This window comes from Phyllobates terribilis, unplaced genomic scaffold (assembly GCF_046119375.1).
Source record: "Phyllobates terribilis strain yellow unplaced genomic scaffold, ASM4611937v1 Scaffold_5__5_contigs__length_657084704, whole genome shotgun sequence".
NCBI classification, from domain to species: Eukaryota; Metazoa; Chordata; class Amphibia; order Anura; family Dendrobatidae; genus Phyllobates; species Phyllobates terribilis.
Genome location: NW_027362765.1, coordinates 189,273,424 through 189,296,815, shown reverse-complemented (window position 1 = coordinate 189,296,815; position 23,392 = coordinate 189,273,424). Strand labels below are relative to the sequence as shown.

The following is a 23,392-nucleotide window of genomic DNA, read 5'->3' as shown; positions in this document are numbered from 1 at the left end:
CTAATAGCAGGCTACATAAGCCTTGTTATATGTATCAGCGGATCTACTAATGGCTCATTAGTTCTGTGTGGGGCGGGGGGTTTAATTACTTCCGTTTCCCTCTCTTCCTAGTACTGTTCCATTTTTCCATTTAACACCTTCATATCAAAGCCCCAAACACCTTGCGTTGATTGTAAAGAGTTTGTAGAGCTTGAAACAAGTTTGGAGAGAATTTAATTTGAAGGAAGATTAAGCAACTCATATCCTACTGTCACCCCCTTCAAGAATATTCCCTTCAAAATATCTTAATAAAAGTAGAAAGGATGTGACATACGGCAAGACAGCAGTAAAACCGTAATGGAGAGTGAAGAGCAATCACAGGAGGCTGTAAACTTTACTATAAAGGATAAGTCCACATTTGTCCACATAATTATGCTTAATAGACTTAAAAGGTTAATTATGGAAATTAGCATAATTATATTTTAGACTATACTGCGGATTAATGGTTCCTTTATAATGTATGGGGACGTCCTCTGCAGACTAGTGTAGATCCCTGAAAAGACAGCTTATCCGCAGACTCATGGCCTGTATAGGATGATATGGTCAGTAATGACAACTGATACTAAGTGGCATAGCTGTAGAGCAAGTACAACTGACCAATTTGCCAGAAAAGAGAATAGCAGTCCTATGGCTCTATATGGGTCCTTGTTCATATTTCGAATTGGGGCACAGGACCATCATGCAATGCTTCTTTTTTACATCATCTGTCCATCTTTGGAAAACCATCAGTGTAGTCTTCTCGGTTGATGAACTCCAATACTGTATATGACATACTCCAAATATACTACCTGCTCATTCAGATGCAGATTTCATTCATTTCTTAGCCAATTCTCAGACAAAATCTAAAACTTAAAGGGACTCTGTCAGCAGGGAATGACTGTTCAAACAAAGTCCTGCTGCTCGGTGTTTCATGGCGTAGCCAATCATTTGTATACACCTTCCCACTAGATTGTTTTCCCTCCATCTCTACCCCAGAAGGGTAAAGATGGATGGAAATCATGGAGGAGGGAATGTGTATATAAATGACTGGCCACGTCATGATGCACAAGAGCGCCTGTACTTGGTCTCAACAGTTATTCTGTGCTGACAGTCCCTTTTTAAGGTTCCTTTTACACCTCTGTGGGTTCCTTATTATATCTCTGTACATCATGGAGCTGTAACACTGCCGATTGCATGACACCTGAGACTGAGGTCACACATTTTTTGATTTTTTTTTTTTTTTTTTTGTATCATTTTGGCTGTGCTGGTATATTTTGTTTTTTTGTGGGTTTTTTGTAGTCCTTTTATATAGACATTTTATTTTAAGATGCATTTTACAATGTGACCTGCAGTGTTAGAGACTGTCAGCACAGAATGACTGTTCAAACTAAGCACCTCCGCTTGGTTCACTTGTTTTCTCTCTCTCTATACCCTCCCTCTTCTTTGAGTCACAGCTCTGGCTTCATAGAGCCAGAGAGGGGCAGAGATTGATGGGAAGGTGTATATAAATGATTGGCCGCCATGATGCACCAAGCGTCTGTACTTGGTTTGAACAGTCATTCTGAGCTGACAGTCCCTTTAAGTGACCACTGTTGAGTTACAAGTTTGCCATCAACAGTTGTCTGATATCCTGCTTTGATTGGCCAACTGTGCTTTTGATGCAAACAGAATGACCATTAATTGATCACTCTTTGCACATAACCTGTCATTGTTCTCGGCAGCATATGTCCTGTTTATACTTAATGATGTGCTGCTGAGTGAAATTTTTTAAGCAAGCTTAAAAAGCATTTCAGCTGAAGAAACGAGCACTTTGCTCATTTTTTGGGTGACTGACGCTGCACAATTATCATGAAACAAGTGCACAATAATCTGCCAATATACATGCATTCTTCCTTATTCTGTGTCTTTATTCCAGTGACTTCAGTGGGGGAATAAAAAGTGAGGAAATTGCATGTCAAAACATTTGTTTTCTAAAATGATTTCTAGGGAGATGGTTCATGAGGTTGAGAGATCCACTGCACAATCAGTCCTTACCAGCTACAGACTAGATGTCACAGAATGGATTATTCCTAGGATTTAATAAGGCTGTTCAATATTCTGTGCATTGAAGGAGTCCAGATCAATATTTTATATATTAGTGCAGTATTATATATATTAGTACAGTTTACTACTAGCGCACATCTTGTATTCATATTCACTTTTTTCATATATTTATAGGAATATATTTGCTTCCTGCTACACTATGTGGACAAAAGTAATGGGACCCCTACAGCTTTTGATATCCCATTCTAAATCCATAGGCATTAATATAGCCCCCTTCCCCCTTCTTTGCAACGACAAAAGCTTCCATTCTTCTGGGAAGACTTTCAACAAGATTTTGCAATATTTCTGTGTGAATTTTTGCAGTTCCACAGTACAGTGTTTGAGGTCAGACCCTGATCTTGGACAAGAGTCTGGCTCACAATATCTGTTTAATTCCCAAGGTGTACGTTTAGTTTAGGTCTGGACTCTGTGGACCAGTCTAGTTCTTCCTTACCAAACTCTCCCAACCATGTCTTTATGGACCTTGCTTTGTGTTCTGGAACAGTCATTCTGGAACGTAAAAAAGTGCCTTTCCCCAAATTGTTCACACAAAGTTTAAAGCATACAATTGTACAAAATGTCTTATATACAGAAGAATTCTACTGCTCCAGAGTCCAGTTGCAGTGTGTTTTACACCACTCCATCGCATGTGTGTCATTGTGATTGGTGATTGTAACACTTGCATGCAATTGCTTGGCCATGGAACCCATGCCATGAAGCTCCTGATGTCCAGGTTTCATGCTGATGTTAATGCTGAGGTTTTTAGCTCTGTAGTTAGTCATTGATTATTTCTATGTACTAGGCTCCTCATAATTTGGCGATTTAGCTATGTAACTTTTATGAGTTGTGCCTGCTTTTATACACTTGTGGCAATGGCACTGATTGAAGAACCTGAATTCCATGATTAATATGCTTATTCATGTACAGTACTGTGCAAAAGTTTGAGACAGGTGTGCAAAAATGCTGAAAACTAAGGCTATGTGCCCACGATGCAGAAATGAAGCAGAACATTTCTGCAGCATTTCTGCATCTCCCTGGCAGAAAAAAACGCATGCAGATTGTGCATGCGTTTTTCCTGCAGAATACATGCGGATTCACATGCATTTCCGCATGCAGATTGACAAGCACTTTCCAGGCGATAGCATCACTTGGAAAGTGCTTGACAACTAGGTCACACTGTATAAATCCATGCAAACAGCATGGATTTATACAGTGTGAACCGTAAAAATTAAAACAAAGCTATACTCACCCCCGAGGCCCCGGCGTGGCTGCAGCGCTGCTTCCTGGCTGGCTGCCGGCATATCGCGAGACTGAGCAGTGAAGGGCCTGCGGTCACATGACTGTGACGTCACCGAAGGTCCTTCAGCGCTGCTGGCATTCAGAGAGAAGACGCCGGACAGGTGAGTATAAACTTTATTTGTTATTTTATTCTTTTTTTTACAGGTACAATGGTACCCAGGTCTGGATGAGAGTCTCCTCTCCTCCAGAACTGGGTACCATCCGCACATAGAGACGCATAGAAGCCGCTTGTAGAAATGTACAGTCGCGGTTTCTTTGCGTCTCAATGCAAGTCAATGGCGGGAGTTCCGCTGCACTTCCGCAAAATTAAATGACATGCTGCGGATTTTTGTACGCAGCATAAACGCTGCGGAAAAATCCGCAGCATGTGCATAGAACATGCGGAATCCCCTTGGGGACCATGGGGTGCGGATTACCTAGCGTTTCACAAGCGTTTCCGCTGCGGAAATTCCGCAGCATAAACGCTTGAAAAACGCTACGTGGGCACACAGCCTTAATCGCCTCAATATTTGGTGTGGCCAGCCTTTGCCTTCAAAACGGCATTAAAGAATAACTTTTTATAGGTACAGTTAAGTTTTTGAAGCAACGCTGCAGGGAGGTTGTTCCAAACATTTTGGAGAACTAACCATAGATCTTATGACTAATGCAAATCCTTCTGTCACTTCATGTTATCTTAGACCAGCTCAATTATGAGATCAGGGATCTGTGGGGGCCATATCATCACTTCCAGGACTCATTCTTCTTTAGGCTGAAGAAGATACTTCTCAATGACATTGGCTTCAAATTCATTATGTTGCCAATCTGATGCCTCCCTGATGGTGTTGCATGATGGATAAGTATCTGCCTGTATTTCTCCCTATATCACATAACACATAATTGTGATTAAATTCGTTCCATAGAATAAGCCATTGAGTAATTTAAACCTGCAGAGGGCTCCCTCTTCCCACAGTTATGTTGGCGATCAACAGGGGAGAATTGTCACTATTGTGGTCTTTAATGACCTTTTACATGGGCCGATGAGTTCATCGAGAGAATGATCAAGAAAAATTACTCATCACTGATTTGTAAAAGTTTGTACAGAACTGAATATCCTCATCGGTTGGCTGCACATCCACCCATGTAAATGAGATGTGCTGGGTTCATACGAGAAATGTAATTATGAAACACTCCTGATGCTTGCGCTGTTCATTTCTTTCCCGATCATTGCCCAGTTCAGCTAGCGAATGATCACTGGTAATGCACTCAATTATGGCTGCTCGAAACTTTATGCTGAACTAAAAATCATCGTTTGTCATAGGATATCCACTAGTGTAATTTTTTGATTGGCGGTCTTTGTCAGACTTTTGCCAGCCTGTGTAAAAGTACCATAAGTCAGTGGGTGTCATCAGGTGTTTAACCCTACTAAACGATCCTCCAAAGGAAGACTGGGTTGTATATCTTGCACCTAAGCGTGCGGGCAATGACCACTATTTGGTAACAGAGTATCGGTGCACAGTCATTTGCGACATAGGATGTCATTAAGCAAGCAGCAGGCTGTGATTTCTTGTGCCTTTTTGCTTTATAGCATGGATATAAAAGATGCAGGCAGCGACATTGCTGGGAGACGGGGAGGCAGCAGCTGGTTTCAGCCACCTGATTCCAGCCCCTCTTGTAATTCCACAGTAGCTGTAATAACAGGCTTGCTGCGTGAATGGACATTGTTCACGACAAAGCGAGCTGCATAAGACATTCTAGAAATGATTTCACGTTCACAGATTCGTACCGCGCCTCCGTTCAAGCAAAATCCACTTGAGCTACAAGTCTCTGCTGCCGGTGTGTGGTCGATAGACTAGTTGGCCCGATTACGAGCGTGAAGGCAGCACGGCAGTTTGCATGCGTGGGCGTTTGTATGTTTGTGTAATATATTTATATATACAGCCGTGTGTGGATGAGAAGCTTTAGAAGATTACTACAAACAAAGGGTGCAATATGGCAAGTTCCGCAGCAGCAGAGATGTCTGATACACACAAGCAAATATTAGGAACGTGCTCCCTTTTTACAAGAATGAGGAATGAGTCATGGCAGTGCTAACTAATAATCCACAAGAAATGTCCGATAATTATTACATTGGTATTTGGGCATTGGGGCCAAACTACAGTTCATATCATTACTATTTGACATCTTATGGAGTAACCTAACCCCATAAATAAATATTTTCCATATTCCACATCTATTAATCACCTTAATACGTAATAGATTCATATCGTACTAACCTATTTGGCAGACAGTACAGATTGTGCTAACTCGTACCAGTCGCTGGTCCAGTAAGGCTTGCAGTAAAATTACCCAATTACTGTAACACATTCGGTGGCCGGAGTGGTGGACCCATTTTTCTTACCAATATGTCCTTTCTAAAAAGAGGAGTTACATTATTAATCAAAATGGTCTGGTCTTTCCATTTTTTTTTTTTTTCTCTCCTCTCATTTTCTCTCTCCTCTCCTTTTTTCTCTCCTCTCCTCTTCCTTTTTTCTCTCCTCTCCTCCTCCTTTTTTCTCTCCTCTCCTCCTCCTTTTTTCTCTCCTCTCCTCCTCCTTTTTTCTCTTCTCCTTTTTTCTCTCCTCCTCCTTTTTTCTCTCCTCCCTTTTTTCTCTCCTCCCTTTTTTCTCTCCTCCCTTTTTTCTCTCCTCCCTTTTTTCTCTCCTCCCTTTTTTCTCTCCTCCCTTTTTTCTCTCCTCCCTTTTTTCTCTCCTCCCTTTTTTCTCTCCTCCCTTTTTTCTCTCCTCCCTTTTTTCTCTCCTCCTTTTTTTCTCTCCTCCTTTTTTCTCTCCTCTCCTCCCGGTAGGCATTTTCATCTCCTACTTCATATATTTTATTTACATAAATCTAAGTAAAGACTCTCATAGAAAGACCTCAAGACAATGAGATGTCTATTATATGATGACCCCAGTCAATATTGGTCCACTAATACACTATAATCTCAAGGTTTTTTATTTTTTTGCACCCAGGGAATTTTTATACAGTATGTCTGTTTGCCAGGTGCCACTTGGATACTGTTTTAACACTACATATACAATAGGTAATGTTCGCTTGGGTTGCCTCTGGGCACTCCCGATTTCTCTGCACGTGCTGATATGTTAATTGATTTTCATATTGAACTGGTTCTTGTGTGTTTTTAATATGGACGCAAATGAGAAGAAAACAGAGAAATGGGCACTCAAATTATGTGAGTCACTGCACTTTACGTTTAGTATCTTACCCTCACACATCTACACTATAATCCCATAACCAATTTAAGGGAAAGGGGAACGATTAAGTAATTCTTACAACCTACTTCCAGATGTAATTTTTAAAGGGAATCTGTCAGCAGTTTGTTTTGCTATGTAATCTGAGAGCAGCATGATGTAGGGGCAGAAACCCTGATTCCACTTACTGAACTGTGTGGTGCGGTTTTGATAGAATCTATTTTCTCTGTTGAAGATTTAGCACTGCTCTGAATGCGGAGTTGTCTACTTCCCCACTCACATCCCTGACTGGCAGCTTCCTGTATACACTGTGCATTGTCAGTGGTGGAAGCGGGGTTACACAGATTAGCTGGACTGCTTTGCCGGAGACTAGGTCCTCTTGTGATAATCTCCTGCTGATAAAAAAACAAAACAAAAACTGATTGTATTGAAACTACAACACAGCCTAGTAAGTGACACATCCCTGTAAACAGGCTTTCTTGCCCTATACTATGGTTCTCTCAGATTAACAAAAAACTGCTGACAGATTCCCTTTAACAGGTGATAGGCCAAGTGCCCACAATGCAGAAATGCTCCGGATTTTTCCTGAGCATTTCTGCATCTCCCTGGCAAAAAAAAATGCATGCGGATTTTACATGCGGTTTTTTTTCAGCCAGGGACAAGCGTTCTTCACGCGCTTTGCACATGCGATTTCGCATGTGGGTTGTCAAGAGCTTTCCAAGCGATTTTAGCATCACTTGGAAAGTGCTTGACAACTTGGTCACACTATATAAATCCATGCAACCAGCATTGATTTTATATAGTGTGACCAAGTTAGTTAAAAAAAATAAATAAATAAGAATAAAAATGGTAAAAAATAAAACAACATACTCACCTTCCGATGGCCCCCGGTCTCCTTCTCCGATGCGTCCGGTCTTCTCGGTGTCTCGCGGTGGTGTAAAAGGACCTTCCATGACGTCATTTAGTCATGTCACAGGTCACGCGACCGCTGAAGTCTGCGGTCGCGTGACCCGTCACATGACTGAATGACGTCATGGAAGGTCCTTTTACTCCATCGCGAGCCACCTGGGAGCCAAGACGTATCGGATAGAAGACCAGGGGCCATCAGAAGGTGAGTATAATGTATTCTTTTATTTAAATTTTTTTTTTTTTTTTTTTTTTTACAGGTCTGGATGAGAGTCTCCAGACCCGGGTACCATCCGCACATTGAATCGCTTAATATCCGCATGTGCACATGTAGTGATGCGGATATTACGCGATTCAATGCAAGTCAATGGCGCGAAAACAGAGTTTACGCAAAATAATTGGTAGTGCTGCCGATTTTTCCGCAATGATAATCCGCAGCGGAAATTTCCGCAGCATGTGCACAGCAGATGCGGATTATCATTGGAGAGCATGGCAGACCTTCTACCAAGCGTTTTTTTAGGTGTTTCTGCGGTGGAATTGCTGCTGCAGAAACGCTTAAACGCATCGTGGGCACACAGCCTTACAATTCAGGATATATCTCAGAACGCAAGAGAAGCACAGGAGGTTCATTCAGAGATTTTTGTGAGCCTCATTTGGGACAGGGACTGACATTGGTGATAGGAATTTGTGCAGCACGCAGAATATATTAATGCTTTGTAAGCGACCAGAGAGAAATAAATTTCCTGTATTGTTCATGTATGTCTAAACCTCCCTCCAATGCGGGTGATGTATAAAAATAAATAACCATGATACTTAACTGAATATTTTTACTGAACTGCAATAAAAACAGTTTATACAAATTAACTGATACATGACCACCATGATGTTTCTGTTTGACATTGCATTAGTCACAGCTTTAGATTTGTGGACCCCCATAGTACTGCTGTTTTTTTTACCATGGTGAAATGGGGTGTTTGTCAGGGGCATTGGTGCACCAGCAACCTCAGGAGCCTGTATTGGTACACCGCTGCATTGCCTGCTTCTGTTTGTATAGCTCTGACTTTATTTCCCTGGGATTGGATTGCAGGAAATGCCTATACTGCATTATTTTAAGGCACAATGTTTTTTTTCAACTTTTTTATTTTATGTAACATGATGTTGTCTTTGGAGAGGAAAGCGGCTACGTGAGAACACTGCAGCTCTAACATAATGATGCTGCTGAGCAATCAGCACTTGTGTGTTTCATTAAACAGAGCAGTGAGGGGCTGGCAATGAGATTTTGCCCTAAACATCATTATGCAGTGTGCACGAGGATGAGAGGAAGGCCCATTGCGTACCGCAGATTCTTTTCATCGCCGCTGCAACTTGTACTTATAATTTAACCAAGACATGTCTCATCTAATGGAGGAGGCTGTGTGCTCTGCAGGGAATCAAGATGAATAGATGCACATTGTTGTTCTTTTATTTTTCCATATCACTCCGATCGAGATAAGAAAACACTATCTGAGACTGCCATAATCAGTGGCAGCCAAGGGAACGTGAATAGGAACACAGCCACAAAGATGTCCTTCTAAATGATTAGCCATTAGAGAGTCATCACATCATGGGGCCTTCAAGGTACACACAACCTGTATGGCATTTGAAGGGTTAATTGCCTAAGAGCCAGGAAAGGCTGTAGTCAGTCTCTCAGATTGGTAATTTTTATGTTCAGCCTATGACATTATGTGGGGGGTGATCTGTTGAGTACTATCAATCAGGAGCACTTAGACCCCCTGTCAATGCTGGAGACTGATTGGAGCCCTGCTTCTCTGATGGTGACATCAAGGGTTTGAGTATCTGGTTATGTCACGTTGGCTCAACAACTCGTCATCCCAAAGTATACAGCCACGTCTAAGGTCTTCTATAGGGAAGAGGGGAGATGTATATAGGTGATTGTCTTAATGGGAATAACAATCCTGGAACATCGGACCTTCCTTTAAGCCTGCTCATCAAAGTCTTAATATTGTCCTAATATTTGAGCCATTCAAAATAGGTTTTACAAGTAGGAAAGTCTGATCCTTTAAGTAAAACCCTGAGGATGCTGCATCAGCTGTCTATTAATTTTTTCTTAGTTGTGGGTTGCTCAACCCCAAAAGGTGAGCAGCTTTATATCCTTCTTCTACACACCTTTTTACCAAATAAGAACTTATTGCGCTTGGTATTACCGTCTATCTTTACTATTTAATTAATGTGAGGTTTTAAAGTACCAGTTGAAATTGGCATTCTTCTTTGGGGGTAATACCTAAGAAGTCTACTTTGGGGAGAAAATATTGAATGCTGATCATTTTCTTTATTATATTGCTTTTTCTATACATGGGTTTCCTGTCCCCTCCTCTATTAGCTTTCCATAGAATTTTAATAGCAACTACAACCTGCTCTCCATGTAAGATAGCAGTCCATCTTGCTTTGAGCAAGACTAATTTTACCTGTTTTGAGTTAAAAGGACTGTCTGGTCTAAAATGAAAAGTGTGCAGGCAAACTTTTGAGAGAGAGAATGTCAAAAAATAAAAAATAAATCTATACTTACCTTCCGATGGCCCCCAGTGTCTTGCTTCACCGTCCCGGCTGCCGGCAGATCGCGTTACACTGAAGGACCTGCCGACGTCAGCGTCGCGTGACCCGTCCCATGACTATGACGTCAGCGCAGGTCCTTCAGTCCATCGTGAACTGCCGGCATGAGAGGAGGAGCGCATCGGGGGCCGCCAGAAAGTAAGTATATATTTATTTTTTATTTTATTCTTTTTTCTTTTTACAGTTTTCTATGGTACCCAGGTCCGGAGGAGAGTCTCCTCTTCTCTAGACCTGGGTACCATCCGCACATTAGAACGCATGGAATGCGTATCTACATATACAATGATGCGTAATCCATGCGTTCTAATGCAAGTCAATGGCGAAAACGCAGCACTTCCGCAAAATAATTGGTAGTGCTGCGTTTTTTTCCGCAATGATGATCCGCAGCGTAAATTTCCGCAGCATGTGCACAGCACATGCGGATTATCATTGGGGAACATGGCAGACCTTCTACCATGCGTTTTTTAAGCGTTTTTGCCACTGCAGAAACGCTTAAACGCATCGTGGGCACACAGCCTTAAATTGTGTTCAGTGACTCTGCTGCATCATCACAGGGCACGTTAAACATTGCATAACTCTTGACCATTTTAGGAAATCCATTATGAGGTTTATGCTACCCCATCTGATAGCAGCATGATATGGGGGCTGATATCCTGATTCCAGCAATGTCACTTACTGGGCTGCTTGCTGCAGTTTTGATAAAATCACAGTTTTATCTGCTGCAGATCTATCAGTTCTCCGAATGCTGAGCTCTGTATAACCCCGCCCACACCACCGATTGGCTGCTTTCTGTGTCCACTGTGCATAGGCAGAAAGCTGCTAATCAGTGGTGTGGGCGGGGTTATGCATAGAGATGGGCGAATCCGAACAGTAAAGTTCAGGGTCCGTACTGAACACCTACTGTTGGGGCACGGACCCCGAACATGGACTTCTTCAGGAAGCTCGGGTTACTGTTCGGGTGTTTCCAGCGCTGTCACTTGCCATAGGATGGCAATTCTGGCACTTTGCCTCGCTCTGCCCACTGCTCTGTAGCGGTGGCAGTGGGGTTATAGGGTTGGGATTAATGTCAGTTTATAGTGCCAGCTGACGTCAAGCCCAGGTTAGTAATGGAGAGGCGTCTAGAAGACGCCCCATTACTAAACCCCATAGTGTAAGACAAATGTAAAATAAAAACATCCACATCCAGAATAAAATATTTTATTTGAAATAAGACACCCTTTAATATCCTAATTAAACCATACTTACCGTCACTCCCATTCCAGCTGAAGCCAGTGTCCCCCTGTAATAAAAATAAAATAATAAACCAGCCTCATTCTTACCTTTCTGCCTCATTCCAAATAGCGATCCCATGAACAGAGCGGCCACATTGTAAAATGTGACCGCTCTTTTCAGCAGCCGGCAATACACTGACTCGGTGTATTGCTGGCAAATGAGGTCAGTGCATGCGCAGTGAGTATTTTACCATGCTTGCCAACGAGTTGAACTGAGCTGGCGCCTATGACTTGTGGTAAGCTTTTTACCGCGGGTAACTGTACCAGCTGTGGCATCATGCTGACACCTGTCAGCATGATGCCACAGCGCTCTGACCGCGGCAATGCTATTACCGCCGATCAGAGCCTGTGTTTCCTGCACTGTCACGCAAGAGGCAGAGCGGGAAACCAGGGATATTCGGCTCCCCCATTCACATGAATGGGGTCCGCATTCGGGTTCGGGTACTGTTCTGGTACCCAATCACGAACTTTTAAAAAACTGTTAGGCTCCATTAACCGAACCCGAACAGTCACGGGTTCTCCCATCACTAGTTATACAGAGCTCATAAATATTGAGGACCACATGGCAGCAGGTTTACTAGTCCTAATGATGATTTCCTGCTAACAAAACCATGATTTTATCAAAACTACTTCAAGCAGCCCTTTAAGTTACATCTCATTGGAATCAGGGTCTCTCTCCCTACATCGTGCTGCCCTCAGATTAGGTGGTAAAAGCCTGGTGACAGATTCCCACGCAACAAAATTACCTAATATAAATGTATTCTTTTAATGTAGACAGTCGTTTTAAAGACCCTATCCTTCACCCTTCATTATTGTCTGCTTCTTACACATTCCTCACATGTATTAAAGCTGTCAAACCGCCACAAATCATGCACATGGGAGTGATTCAAACATATCACCGAGCACGCTGTAACTACTCTGTAGTCGTCTGAGCATACTCGGCGAAAGGGTTAACCGAACATACTCGCTCATCACTATTACTGATATCTCCAGATTATTGCACAGTGTACAACCAGGACAAGATAATTGCAAGATAGTGAGATCTCCATTTTAAAGGAATTGTCATGTTTGGGCATTAAACTGTATCCCTAGTTCTGAAAATCCCTGTGTCAATGGAGCGATGGTTGATCATGCGCACCTCTTCTCTAAGGGACCTCCGGAAATAAGCAAGTGCAGCTTTCGGCTGGTCTTTGGCACTCCAATAGGGAATAAATGGCGTGTAAGTGCATTGATCGACCATTGCTCCATTCTCAAGAGCCTCGATTCTTTGATTCGGAAGGGGGTGGGGGATTCCAATCCTGGTGCAGACCCTTTAGGCATATACACTTAGAATGTTATATTGATGATTCTTCCTAGTCTTGTAAATACATATCATTTCTTATGTTGACATTGCAATATAACCAAAGGACTATGTATGTAATTATGGACTATCTAGTTTATTATTTTCTCTGCATCTAGATATGCACTGGAGAAGTCTTGACCCATTCTCGCCATTAAGTTTAGGTTGAACAGATCTCTGGAGATGTACAGTGAAATACTGGATTCCATAAATGCCAGCTCAATTAATTTTAATGACTCTTTTAGGGATTTAGCCAGTAGTTTCTCATTTGTGATGCAGGACAAACTTGTTCTCAGCAGTCTTTACAAGGCAGGCGATGGCAGTGTCTTCCTGCTGTCAGCACGTAACACTTCTTCCTGCCCTCGCTGGGAGGTTTCTGCTGACTGAATCCGCTGCCTCGCTTGTTATGTGAAACTGAGGTCTGTTTGCAGCCAACGGATCTCAACAAATAAAAATTTGGCTACTTAGCATTCAGCATGGGGAATGAATGTGTTCCATTAAACAAGAAAATGAACTCGAGGGGCTCAAAAGCCGAGCATATCATTTATTAATCTGTATAGAGCGCACACAACACAGGCCCACACTGATTCTGGAGGTAGAGACCGAGCTACGGCTCCTTGCTCGATAGCACCCTTCCGTGACCTTGCTTGGGATCAGACGGCAATACTTGTCATTTACTTCTTATCAATTATGTATTATGCTCAATATAATTCTGCACAGGGCGAATGGAGGTCCTGAGAAAATTGCATAAAGTATGTACCCAAGTACAACCCTTTTTAAGTGTTCACTGGATTAAATAGCTTTGATCAAAATATATGCCAAACATTGCCTAAAATGTTGTCAGAGACGAGGTATAATAGAAACAAGTCACCAATAGTGTTGAGCATTCCGATACTGAAATATCGGGTATCGGCCGATATTCGCGGTATCGGAATTCCGATACTTAATTCCGATACTTTTACAATATCGAATACCGGAATCGGAAGTTCCCATAATGCCTGCGCTCTGCAGTGTCTCTGAAGGATGACAAGCTGGATGGCAGCGCTCAGCTGAGATCCAGCCTGTCATCAGAATGCCATCCCAGCGTGGGAGAATTCTCCTGATCGTTTAAAAGCCGGCGGGCGGTAAAAAGCCGCCGGCTTTTAAACAATCACACAGCCCCATACTGCTTCCCCGCAGCCTCCCACCCCGAAACTCTGCTCCCCTTGCCACCTCCCATCCTGATCGTAAGTTAGGACCGGGCGGGGAGCGCAGCACCAAGGAGCGGGGAGCGAAGGACCCGGGCGGGGAAGCCGGCAGTGAAAAGACTTCACCGCCGGCTTTTCCGTTCTGTGCTGCACTCTCCCGCCGGTTATTTCAAATGAACAGCTGAGGTATCAGGTGATGCCGATCAGCTGTTCATTTGAAGTAGCCGCGGTGCCCTCAGAGGGTTCATGTGAGTTCATGCTTGACTGCATTGCATGAACTCACATGAACTTTCCCACGGCCGCACAGGTCAGCCACACCTCCCAGACCATCAGCCCGTCATGATTGGTGTGTGCACGATGGCTGCGGCTGTGTGCGATGGCTGCGGCTGTGTGCGATGGCTGCGGCTGTGTGCTGCGGCTGCGGCTGTGTGCTGCGGCTGCGTGCGTGTGCGTGCAGGCAGACATAGGCCGATGTGACACTACTACTCCCATCGGCCTATGTCTGTCCCCCGTCCACTCGTGCCAGCAGGATCAGCTCGATGGGAGCAGTAGTTCCCATCAGCCTGATCCTGCTATTTAAATTGCCCTACTGTGTCCCCAATAAATGTTAAATACATGTCATTGGTGGCCAGTGGTTGCCTACAATAAATTAGTTTATACATTACCCGTTCCCGCCGATCGCCACCTAAAATAAAGTAAAAAATAAAAAACGACACCTATACTCACCTAGACACCTAATTCCCCGAAGCCATCGAACTCCTGCAATAAAATGTAAAATAATAAACCACAACCTTATCCTTACCCCTCCGTAGTAGTCCACGAGTGTCCCACGATGATCTCCAGTTCAGAGCAGCCACATAGAATGTGACCGCTCTGAACCGCTGCCGCCGCTAGAATGATGGGGCCGTAAAGCAGCCCCGTCATTGCATAAGCGGGTTCACCGGAGTTCAGGCAGCGCTGCTCCGGTCAGCTCCTTTACGGCCCTGCTGTATTATGAGAAATTCCCACGGTACAGCAGTGCCGTAAAGGAGGTCTCCGGAGCAGCGCTGACTGAATGCACTCCGGTGACCTCAGTCAGGGGCTCACGCTGCCTTGAGCAGACGTGTTCCCGGCAGCGTGAGCTTACAGCAGCCATGCACAGCGGTCACCATCTCCAGATGTGACAGCTGTGCATGGGAGATCAGTGCAGGAACGTGGACAGGTAACTATTTTTTTTTTAGTAAACTAAGAATTAAATAAAATGGTGTGTTTTATTTCAAATAAATTATTATTTTTTGGGTGTAGTGTGTTTTTTCTTTTTAACACTTGGCGCTGACATGAACCCCAGCCCTATTACCCCCTGCCACCGCACCAGGGCAGCGTGGAAGAGCGAGGCTAAGTGCCAGAATTGGCGCATCCTATGGATGCGCCATTTCTGGGGCGGCTGACGGCTGGTGTTTCTAGCCTGGGAGGGGGCCAATATTCATGGCACCCTTCCTGGGCTATTAATATCAGCCCCCAGCTGTCTGCCTAGCCTTTGCTAACTATTAAAATAGGGGGGACCCCACGTCATTTTTTTGGGAGGTCCCCCATTTTAATAGCTAGTAAAGGCTAGGTATTCAGCTGGGGGCTGATATTAGTAGTCTGGGAAGCTCCGTGGGTATTACCCCCTTCCCAGGCTTCAAACATCTGCCCCAGCCGTCTGCTTAACCTCCGCTAGAGACTAAAATTATGGGGGATCCCACGCCAATTTTTTTTTTTAAATAAATCCTTTATTTTAACACTAAATGACATTTGAGGAGTTAATGCAGTCCCTAAATTATTATTTATTTTTTAATTAATTTTTCCCAAAAATTTTGACGTGGGCTTTGCCATATTTTTGTATGCCAGCCAGGTACAGCATCCAGCTTCTATGAACGCGCCATTTTCCGGGGTGGCTGCGGACTGCAATTTTCAGCGGGGGGGCAGAAAGCTTGGGAGCCTCCCTGCGCTGCAGATTCCATCCCCCAGCTGCCTAGTTGTACCTGGCTGGACACAAAAATAGGGAGAAGCCCTACGTATTTTTTTTTTAAATTATTTCAGGAAATTCATGAAATAATTAAAAAAAAAAATTGATGTGGGGCTTCGCCCTATATTTGTGTCCAGCCAGGTACAGCAGGCAGGAACGGGCTGCCCCCAACCACCAGCTGCCTATTTGTACCTGGCCGGACACAACAATATAGGGAAGCCCTTTTTTTCTTAATTATTTCATGAATTTCATGAAATAATTAAAAAAAAAATACGTGGAGCTTCGCCCTATTTTTGTGTCCAGCCAGGTACAACTAGGCAGCTGGGGGCTGGAATCTGCAGCGCAGGGAGGCCCAAGCTTTCTGGGCCCCACCCGCTGCAAATTGCAGTCCGCAGCCGCCCCGGAAAATGGCGCGTTCATAGAAGCGCCATCTTCTGGCGCTGTACCCAACTCATCCAGGGCCCTGGTGCGGTGGCTCACTGGGTAATAAAGGGGTTAGGGCCAGCTTGGCATTATCAGCTGGCCCTAAGCCCGAAATTCATGGGGTCACGCCAATATTAGACATGACCACCATGAATTTCTAGTAAAGTATTTATTCTGGGTGTTGTGTTTTTTTTAAAGTCCTTTAATTGAAATAAAGACACAATTCTTTATTGTTCTAAATTAAACTATACTTACCATCACGCCCATTCCAGCTGAAGCCAACGATCTCCTGCAATAAAAGAAAAATAATAAACCAACCTCATCCTTACCTTCCCATGGATCCCACGACAGCTTCAGCTCTGCTACATCGAGATGACAGGTTGGACCGCAGCAGAACGTTGTCATCCAGCCTGTCATCCCGCAGACACTGAGAAGCGCAGGCATGCTTGCGCTCCTCAGTGTCTCTCTGTGACGGCATAAAGATGAGCCGAGGTCATGTCCAATGAACTCAGCTCACCTCATGCACGTCACTGACAGCGTGGGAAAATTCTCCTGCACTCAGCGCTTCAGCGTGAGAATTCTCCCACGCTGTCAGTGACGTGCATGAGGTGAGCCGAGTTCATTGTCCTCTCATCTGGATGCCGTCACAGAGAGACACTGAGGAGCGCAAGCATGCCTGCGCTTCTCAGTGTCTGCGGGATGACAGGCTGGACCGCAGCAGGTCATCTCGATGTAGCAGAGCTGGAGCCATCGTGGGAACCATGGAAAGGTAAGGATGAGGTTGCTTTATTATTTTACTTTTATTGCAGGAGATCGTTGGCTTCAGCTGGAATGGGTGTGATGGTAAGTATGGTTTAATTTAGAACAATAAAGAATTGTGTGTTTATTTCAATTAAAGGACTTTATTCTGGGTGTTTGTGTTTTTTTTTTTAACTTTGACTATGGGGTTAGTAATGGGGGTGTCTTATAGACGCCTCTCCATTACTAACCTGGGCTTGATGTCAGCTGGCATTATAAGCTGACATCAACCCCAGCCCTATTACCCCACTGCCACCGCTACAGGGCAGTGGGAAGAGCGAGGCTAAGTGCCAGAATTGGCGCATCCTATGGATGCGCCATTTCTGGGGCGACTGACTGCTGGTGTTTCTAGCCTGGGAGGGGGCCAATATTCATGGCTCCCTTCCTGGGCTATTAATATCAGCCCCCAGCTGTCTGCCTAGCCTTTGCTAGCTATTAAATTAGGGGGGGACCCCACGTCATTTTTTTTGGGGGGGGTCCCCCATTTTAATAGCTAGTAAAGGCTAGGTATTCAGCTGGGGGCTCATATTAGTAGCCTGGGAAGCTCCGTGGGTATTACCCCCTTCCCAGACTTCAAACATCTGCCCCAGCTGTCTGCTTAACCTCCGCTAGAGACTAAAATTAAGGGGAACCCCACGCCAATTTTTTTTAAAATAAATCCTTTATTTTAACACTAAATGACAAGTACAGTAATCAACACTGTCACTGTACTTCATATATATGTGACTGACATGTTTCTATCTATCTAATCTATGTATGATTCTCTATTCCTTCTATTCTAAATTGTCGGGTACAGATGCTGAATTGCCGGCCGGCTTTCTTAAAGAGACTGTGCACGAAAACACTATTATTTTTTTTAATAAATCCTTTACACTAAATGACCAGTACAGTAACCAACACTGTCACTGTACTTCATATATATGTGACTGACATGTTTCTATCTATCTAATCTATGTGTGAAGCTCTATTCTTTGTTATAAATTGTCGGGTACCGGTGTATGCGCTGATGAATTGCCTGCTTTTCGCATAATAAATTCTACATTATTCTTAGTTGTTTTACTTCATGTAGAATTAACCTACAAGGAAAGAAAGGGTTTATTTTCATTCCGATATTAGTGTCCCATTGACTTGCATTGGTTTCCGGTATCGGAATCGGCGATATCCGATACGATATTTCCTGATATCGGAAGGTATCGCTCAACACTAGTCACCAATTCTCCATTTATCACCCACTCCTGGTTTTGGCTCCCACTCCTGAGAAAAATTACTGACCGAATACTGATAGTGGGGCCATGGCCTAGGAGAGACTCTTCTGGCAGTGGCTTATCCCCTGGAGAACAAAAAGATGGTCCTTTTTTAAATCGTCATAATATCTGCAAGTTTGGCCAACTTTGTGTATGTGGGTCTTTAGAGAAATACAGCGTCATATGATATGAATATCTATCTAAAAATACAACTTCTTTTGTGATTTGATTACCTTTCTTATTCCACAGTGGCAAGGTGAAACTCAGGAGTTCTGCCCAAGTGCCAAGGTCATTCTTGTGGGCTGTAAACTTGACATGAGGACAGATATGAACACTTTACGGGAACTGTCCAAACAGAGACTTATCCCGGTCACACATGAACAGGTAAGACTCTCCAAAGGATTCTAATATGTGGAAAACATTTATGTATACGATTCACAACCTCAGAAGTAGCTAAAAATGCAATATTTCCAGAACTGTTAAAGATCTGTATGAAAACCTCAAAAAGCTATTTTAATAAACATAAAAGTGCACTTTTATACTTCTATGCTCAGGTATGATCAATAGAAGTTAAAGGCGCAAAGCCTAAGACTTTGTGTGTACACATTGATAACTGATTGTTCGGCTGACAGCTGTTTCCCAACTCCTCCATACACAGAAGAACACTCTCTGAGAGAGTCATTTCCAGACTCTTCTGGCAGCGACTTACCTCGCCGAGAACAAAAGAATTGGAAGTCTGAAATCTGACATGTTAGTGTTAGGAGGCCTCCATTTACATTAAGGTGTCAATCGATATCGGCTCGGCCAACTTTATTTTCAAGGGGTTATCCTATACTTTATATTGATGGTCTATCCTTAGAATGGGTGAACAATAACTGATTCTTTGCGGTGCGACACCCGACACACCCGCCGTTCACCTGTTCAGTATCGGCCGAAAGTGATCACTTGCGGAGCGGAACTACACAGCTGCGTCAACTGTATAGCAGATTCAGCGGGGTACTGCAGATCCATTCATTAATTTGATTTGAATATAGGGATCGATGTCCAGCGCATCCGGCCACCTCTCCATTGACAACAGCTCATTCGCTGTGGTTGGCGGGTGTTGCACCTCCACCGATCTGATAGTGATCTATTCTAAGGATAGGCCATCAATATAGAGTGCCGGACAACCCCTTTAATGTTTATGAAAGCCTTTAAAACTTGACCCACAGAATTATGTATGGACTTCCGTATGTATTTTATGATGCTATTTAATGCTAGACCATTATTAAAATACAGATATATGTGCAGTGTATATATTCCAAAAATAGTAAGGTTAGAGATGGGATTCCTGGTATATGACATGTTCCTAAAATGGACTGACTCGGCCAGTGTTTACACAGTTCCCACACTTCATTCCTTCCATGTCCTAATCCACATCCTCTCCAGCCCCGTGCACAAGACGTTTACATTCCCATAGATAAAACGGCCTAAAACCATGTTTTCTTCAGCCAGTTCACAGCAGACTAAACAAAAATGACAAAGAGAAAATGTTATTTATGTGTACAGAGGGGAAAATGAATTTGTCGAGATTCTGGCTCACAGGCAGTGTCGTAACTTTAGCAGTTGCCTGAGTAGCCGGCTAGATGTTAAGCTGGATTACGGCCACTACTAAATCAGGTTTCAGTTTAATATCACATTATGACAGAGAAGTCACTGTTCACATCAGGAAGAATAAACGTTTTTTTTTTGCTTTTCGGTCTACCGGTGCCATGTCCAGTTACATTTCAGCTTCTAAATGACCCCATTTCCTTGGTGGTAACAGCACCTATATAGTCCACACTTGGCAGGATTGGCCTAATTAATTTATGGCTTTATCAGTAATCATTTCATTTTATTTTTTTTAAACCTGATTAATAGCGCCAGTTGATATGGGCAATGACCTGAAGTGCCTACGTCCCAACGTTGCAGAATAAGGGTGTTTAGAAATCTGTGGCTTGGACACTTTAAAGCTTGTCAGGTAGCAAGGCCCCATCAACTAGGATATATCCAATTATTCCATGTAATAGTCACCCCCAGACCAAATGCATGATTTGGCCAAAAATTTTTTAGCCACAAATGAGACCAATATTCTAAATTTCACCTGGTAGATAAGGAGTTCCGCATTACATTTAGCATTGGGACCAGGAATCTCCAGAACCTTCCAGTCTTTAGTTCATCGTGAAATCGACACTGAGGAGGACAGGTCAGCATCCATGAGGTTTGGTAGTAATCAAATTATATTTTATTTTTAAAATATTTTTGCTAGTAATCAAATTGGTTAGATGCAGAAAATCCTTAAAGGGAACCTGCCACATTGAATATGCAGTCTGTCCTGCCAACAAAACATCAGACACTGACACGGAGATTACTGTCCATCACTGATTAGGACCACCCCCATGACAACTAAGCCCAGAATTAGAGGGGATGTCAATGATTGAAATACCAGTTATACTAAATCTTTTCACACAAGTCTATGTATCAATCGGTTCATCTTCTCCTACCCATAGATTTCCGAGTTCATAGTTTGGAGAGTTTAAAAAGATGCAATGTTATGCAAATTTTAGATATTTTCTCATTTCCTACTATGTATCCTCCAATTAATGTTTGATTGTAACAATATATAAAAACATATTCCCCTCGAAGCGAAGCTCCAGTGAAAAATTGCCTAATTATATATAATACTGTTCTTGCCTATGAAATGTTATTGCAGTATAAATTTGTATTACCCCTCTCCTTAATAGTTCACATAAAATGCTACAAAATATAAAAGATCAATTGTGTTTGTAAGGTATAAAAGTCTGTTTTGTTAACATTAGTGAGATATAGTGAACAGACCTATGAAGGACTGGCCGTCTGCTTTCTGACTTGAACTTGACAGCCTGCTAGGTACTGTATTTACCAGGCTGCCAAATTTGGATCAGGAGGCTTGTAGCTAGTCCAAGAATGTCTGTCCTCAGCCCGTTACACACAGATATGTGATGCCGCCTAAGGCCACGTCCCCATTATCAGTATTTAGTCAGTATTCGGTCAGTATTTATTTTGTCTCCGGAGTGGGAGCCAAAACCAGGTGAGGAACAATCGGTGAAAAGGTATAATAGAAACAAGTCTCCAATTCTGCATTTATCACCCACTCCTCAGAAAAAATACTGACCAAGTATGGATACTGGGGCCGTGGCCTTGCAGTAGAGTTTTGCACTGTATTAGGCTTGGTGCAGGGGCTCAACAACACAAAAATTCATAAAACATCAAAGCGAATCCGTTCATCATGCACAAAGTATAAAATTCTTGCTTAGGTTTTCTTGGAAGGAATAGCCCATTTGTATTCAGACATTTGATCAGTCTTTAATTGCCGTACCTTTTATTGGAGTGGCTGACAGCCGCTATTTGCTTCCTGTTATCTCTGAGTCACTTTTGAATTTACCAAGAAGTTGTCTGTATTATGTGCAGTAGACACTGAAAAGAATGACCATTCAAACGTGGACAACCTGAGTCCACCAGCTACTTGTTAGCAGCTCTTTCCTTGCATTCATGAAATCCCAAACAGTGGACTTTTCTGACACCCATATACCTTAATAAGGTATATGGATAAAAAGAATATATTAATGTGTAGCAAAATAGTTTTGATAAGCTGCTAATGTTTTCCTTCTTATTCCAGGGTAGCACTCAGGCCCGTCAGATTGGAGCTGTGGCTTACGTAGAATGTTCCTCGAAGGTGTCTGAGAACAGCGTGAGGGATGTCTTTCACGTGACCACCTTGGCTTCTATTAACCGCGTTCACAAGAACCTTAAACGTAGCAACTCCAAGAGGGGACTGAAACGGGTCTCACAGCTGCCTGGACAGACTGAACTATTAAGCGAGACAGAAATGCGGAAAGACCGTGCCAAGAGCTGCTCCATTATGTGAAAATGTGCCTATTGGCTGTATATAGAGTGTAGAGGCTCCACTCTGCACGGTAATACGGGCATCCAATCCACAGAAATGGCAGAATTTGCTTTGGCCATACGTTGTGTAACCATAGTTAGATGCCGGCCTGTGACTGTTACAGTTGTTTCTGGATTACCGTAGGGAAAAATAAAAAACACTTTGAAAATGCAAGTGAATGGTGATATACACAAATTAACAAGTAACAGCGCATTAAGAGTTTGCTTTCGTCCTGCTGATTCTGTCCCCATCGATGTATTTATATGCGCACAGTTCACGCCCATTGTACAGAGCATAGAGGAGGCGTCTGTGTGAAGCCTATGTAACGTGTGTATATATGTATGTATGTTTATATGTATATATACACACACAGATGACGCACATTGTGTTATGGAGAGGTGTGGAAGGTTGTGTCGGTTTGAGAATTGAAGCATTGTTGTAATCCAAAATTATAATTAAAATCAATTTATTGTTACAAAATTGCTGCTTTACCATTTTTTTTCAAAGCCTAAACCAGATATCCAATGTAGATGCACACAAAATATCTAAACCATCTTCATGTATGAAAGATTCGTCCATAGGGATTTTTAATATTTCCTGTCCATATGTATGTAGATCAATATATTCCTTCATCTCTTGTAACAAACTGGTGATGCATTTCAAGACCTGAAATTACAAATCTGACATGCAATCTCCACATTCTTCATATACTGGTGTTAGGAGCCTACTTTTCTCACATTGTATATTAGCCATGTAAAAAATAAAATAAAATAAAAAACCAAAAAAAAAAAATAAATAAATATATATATATATATATATATATATATATATATATATATATATATATATATATATATATATATATATATATATATATATATATATATTTTTTTTTTTTTTTGTTTTTTATTTTATATTTATAGAAAATCATCGGCCTTTTCTGACTCCACAATCTAAACTCTAAATTCCTCTTATTAGCAATTTCTGTATTTGTACAAGGTCACTTGCAACTTTCTTTCCCATAGGAAACTGATAAAGCTGTGACTCCATATGTCTAAATAGCC

At 42.6% G+C, this 23,392-nt stretch overlaps 1 protein-coding gene across 1 annotated transcript in view; it reads left to right on the top strand.

The window, feature by feature from the left end:
- RND2 (Rho family GTPase 2) overlaps positions 1 to 22,808 on the top strand; it is a 119,116-nt gene extending 96,308 nt beyond the window's left edge. The window contains exons 4-5 of the mRNA XM_073681143.1: positions 18,635 to 18,769; positions 22,062 to 22,808. Of these exons, the coding sequence (XP_073537244.1) occupies positions 18,635 to 18,769; positions 22,062 to 22,310 (384 nt within the window). The 3' untranslated portion in view covers positions 22,311 to 22,808. The remainder of the gene's footprint in view (positions 1 to 18,634; positions 18,770 to 22,061) is intronic.
- The last annotated feature ends 584 nt before the right edge of the window (positions 22,809 to 23,392 follow it).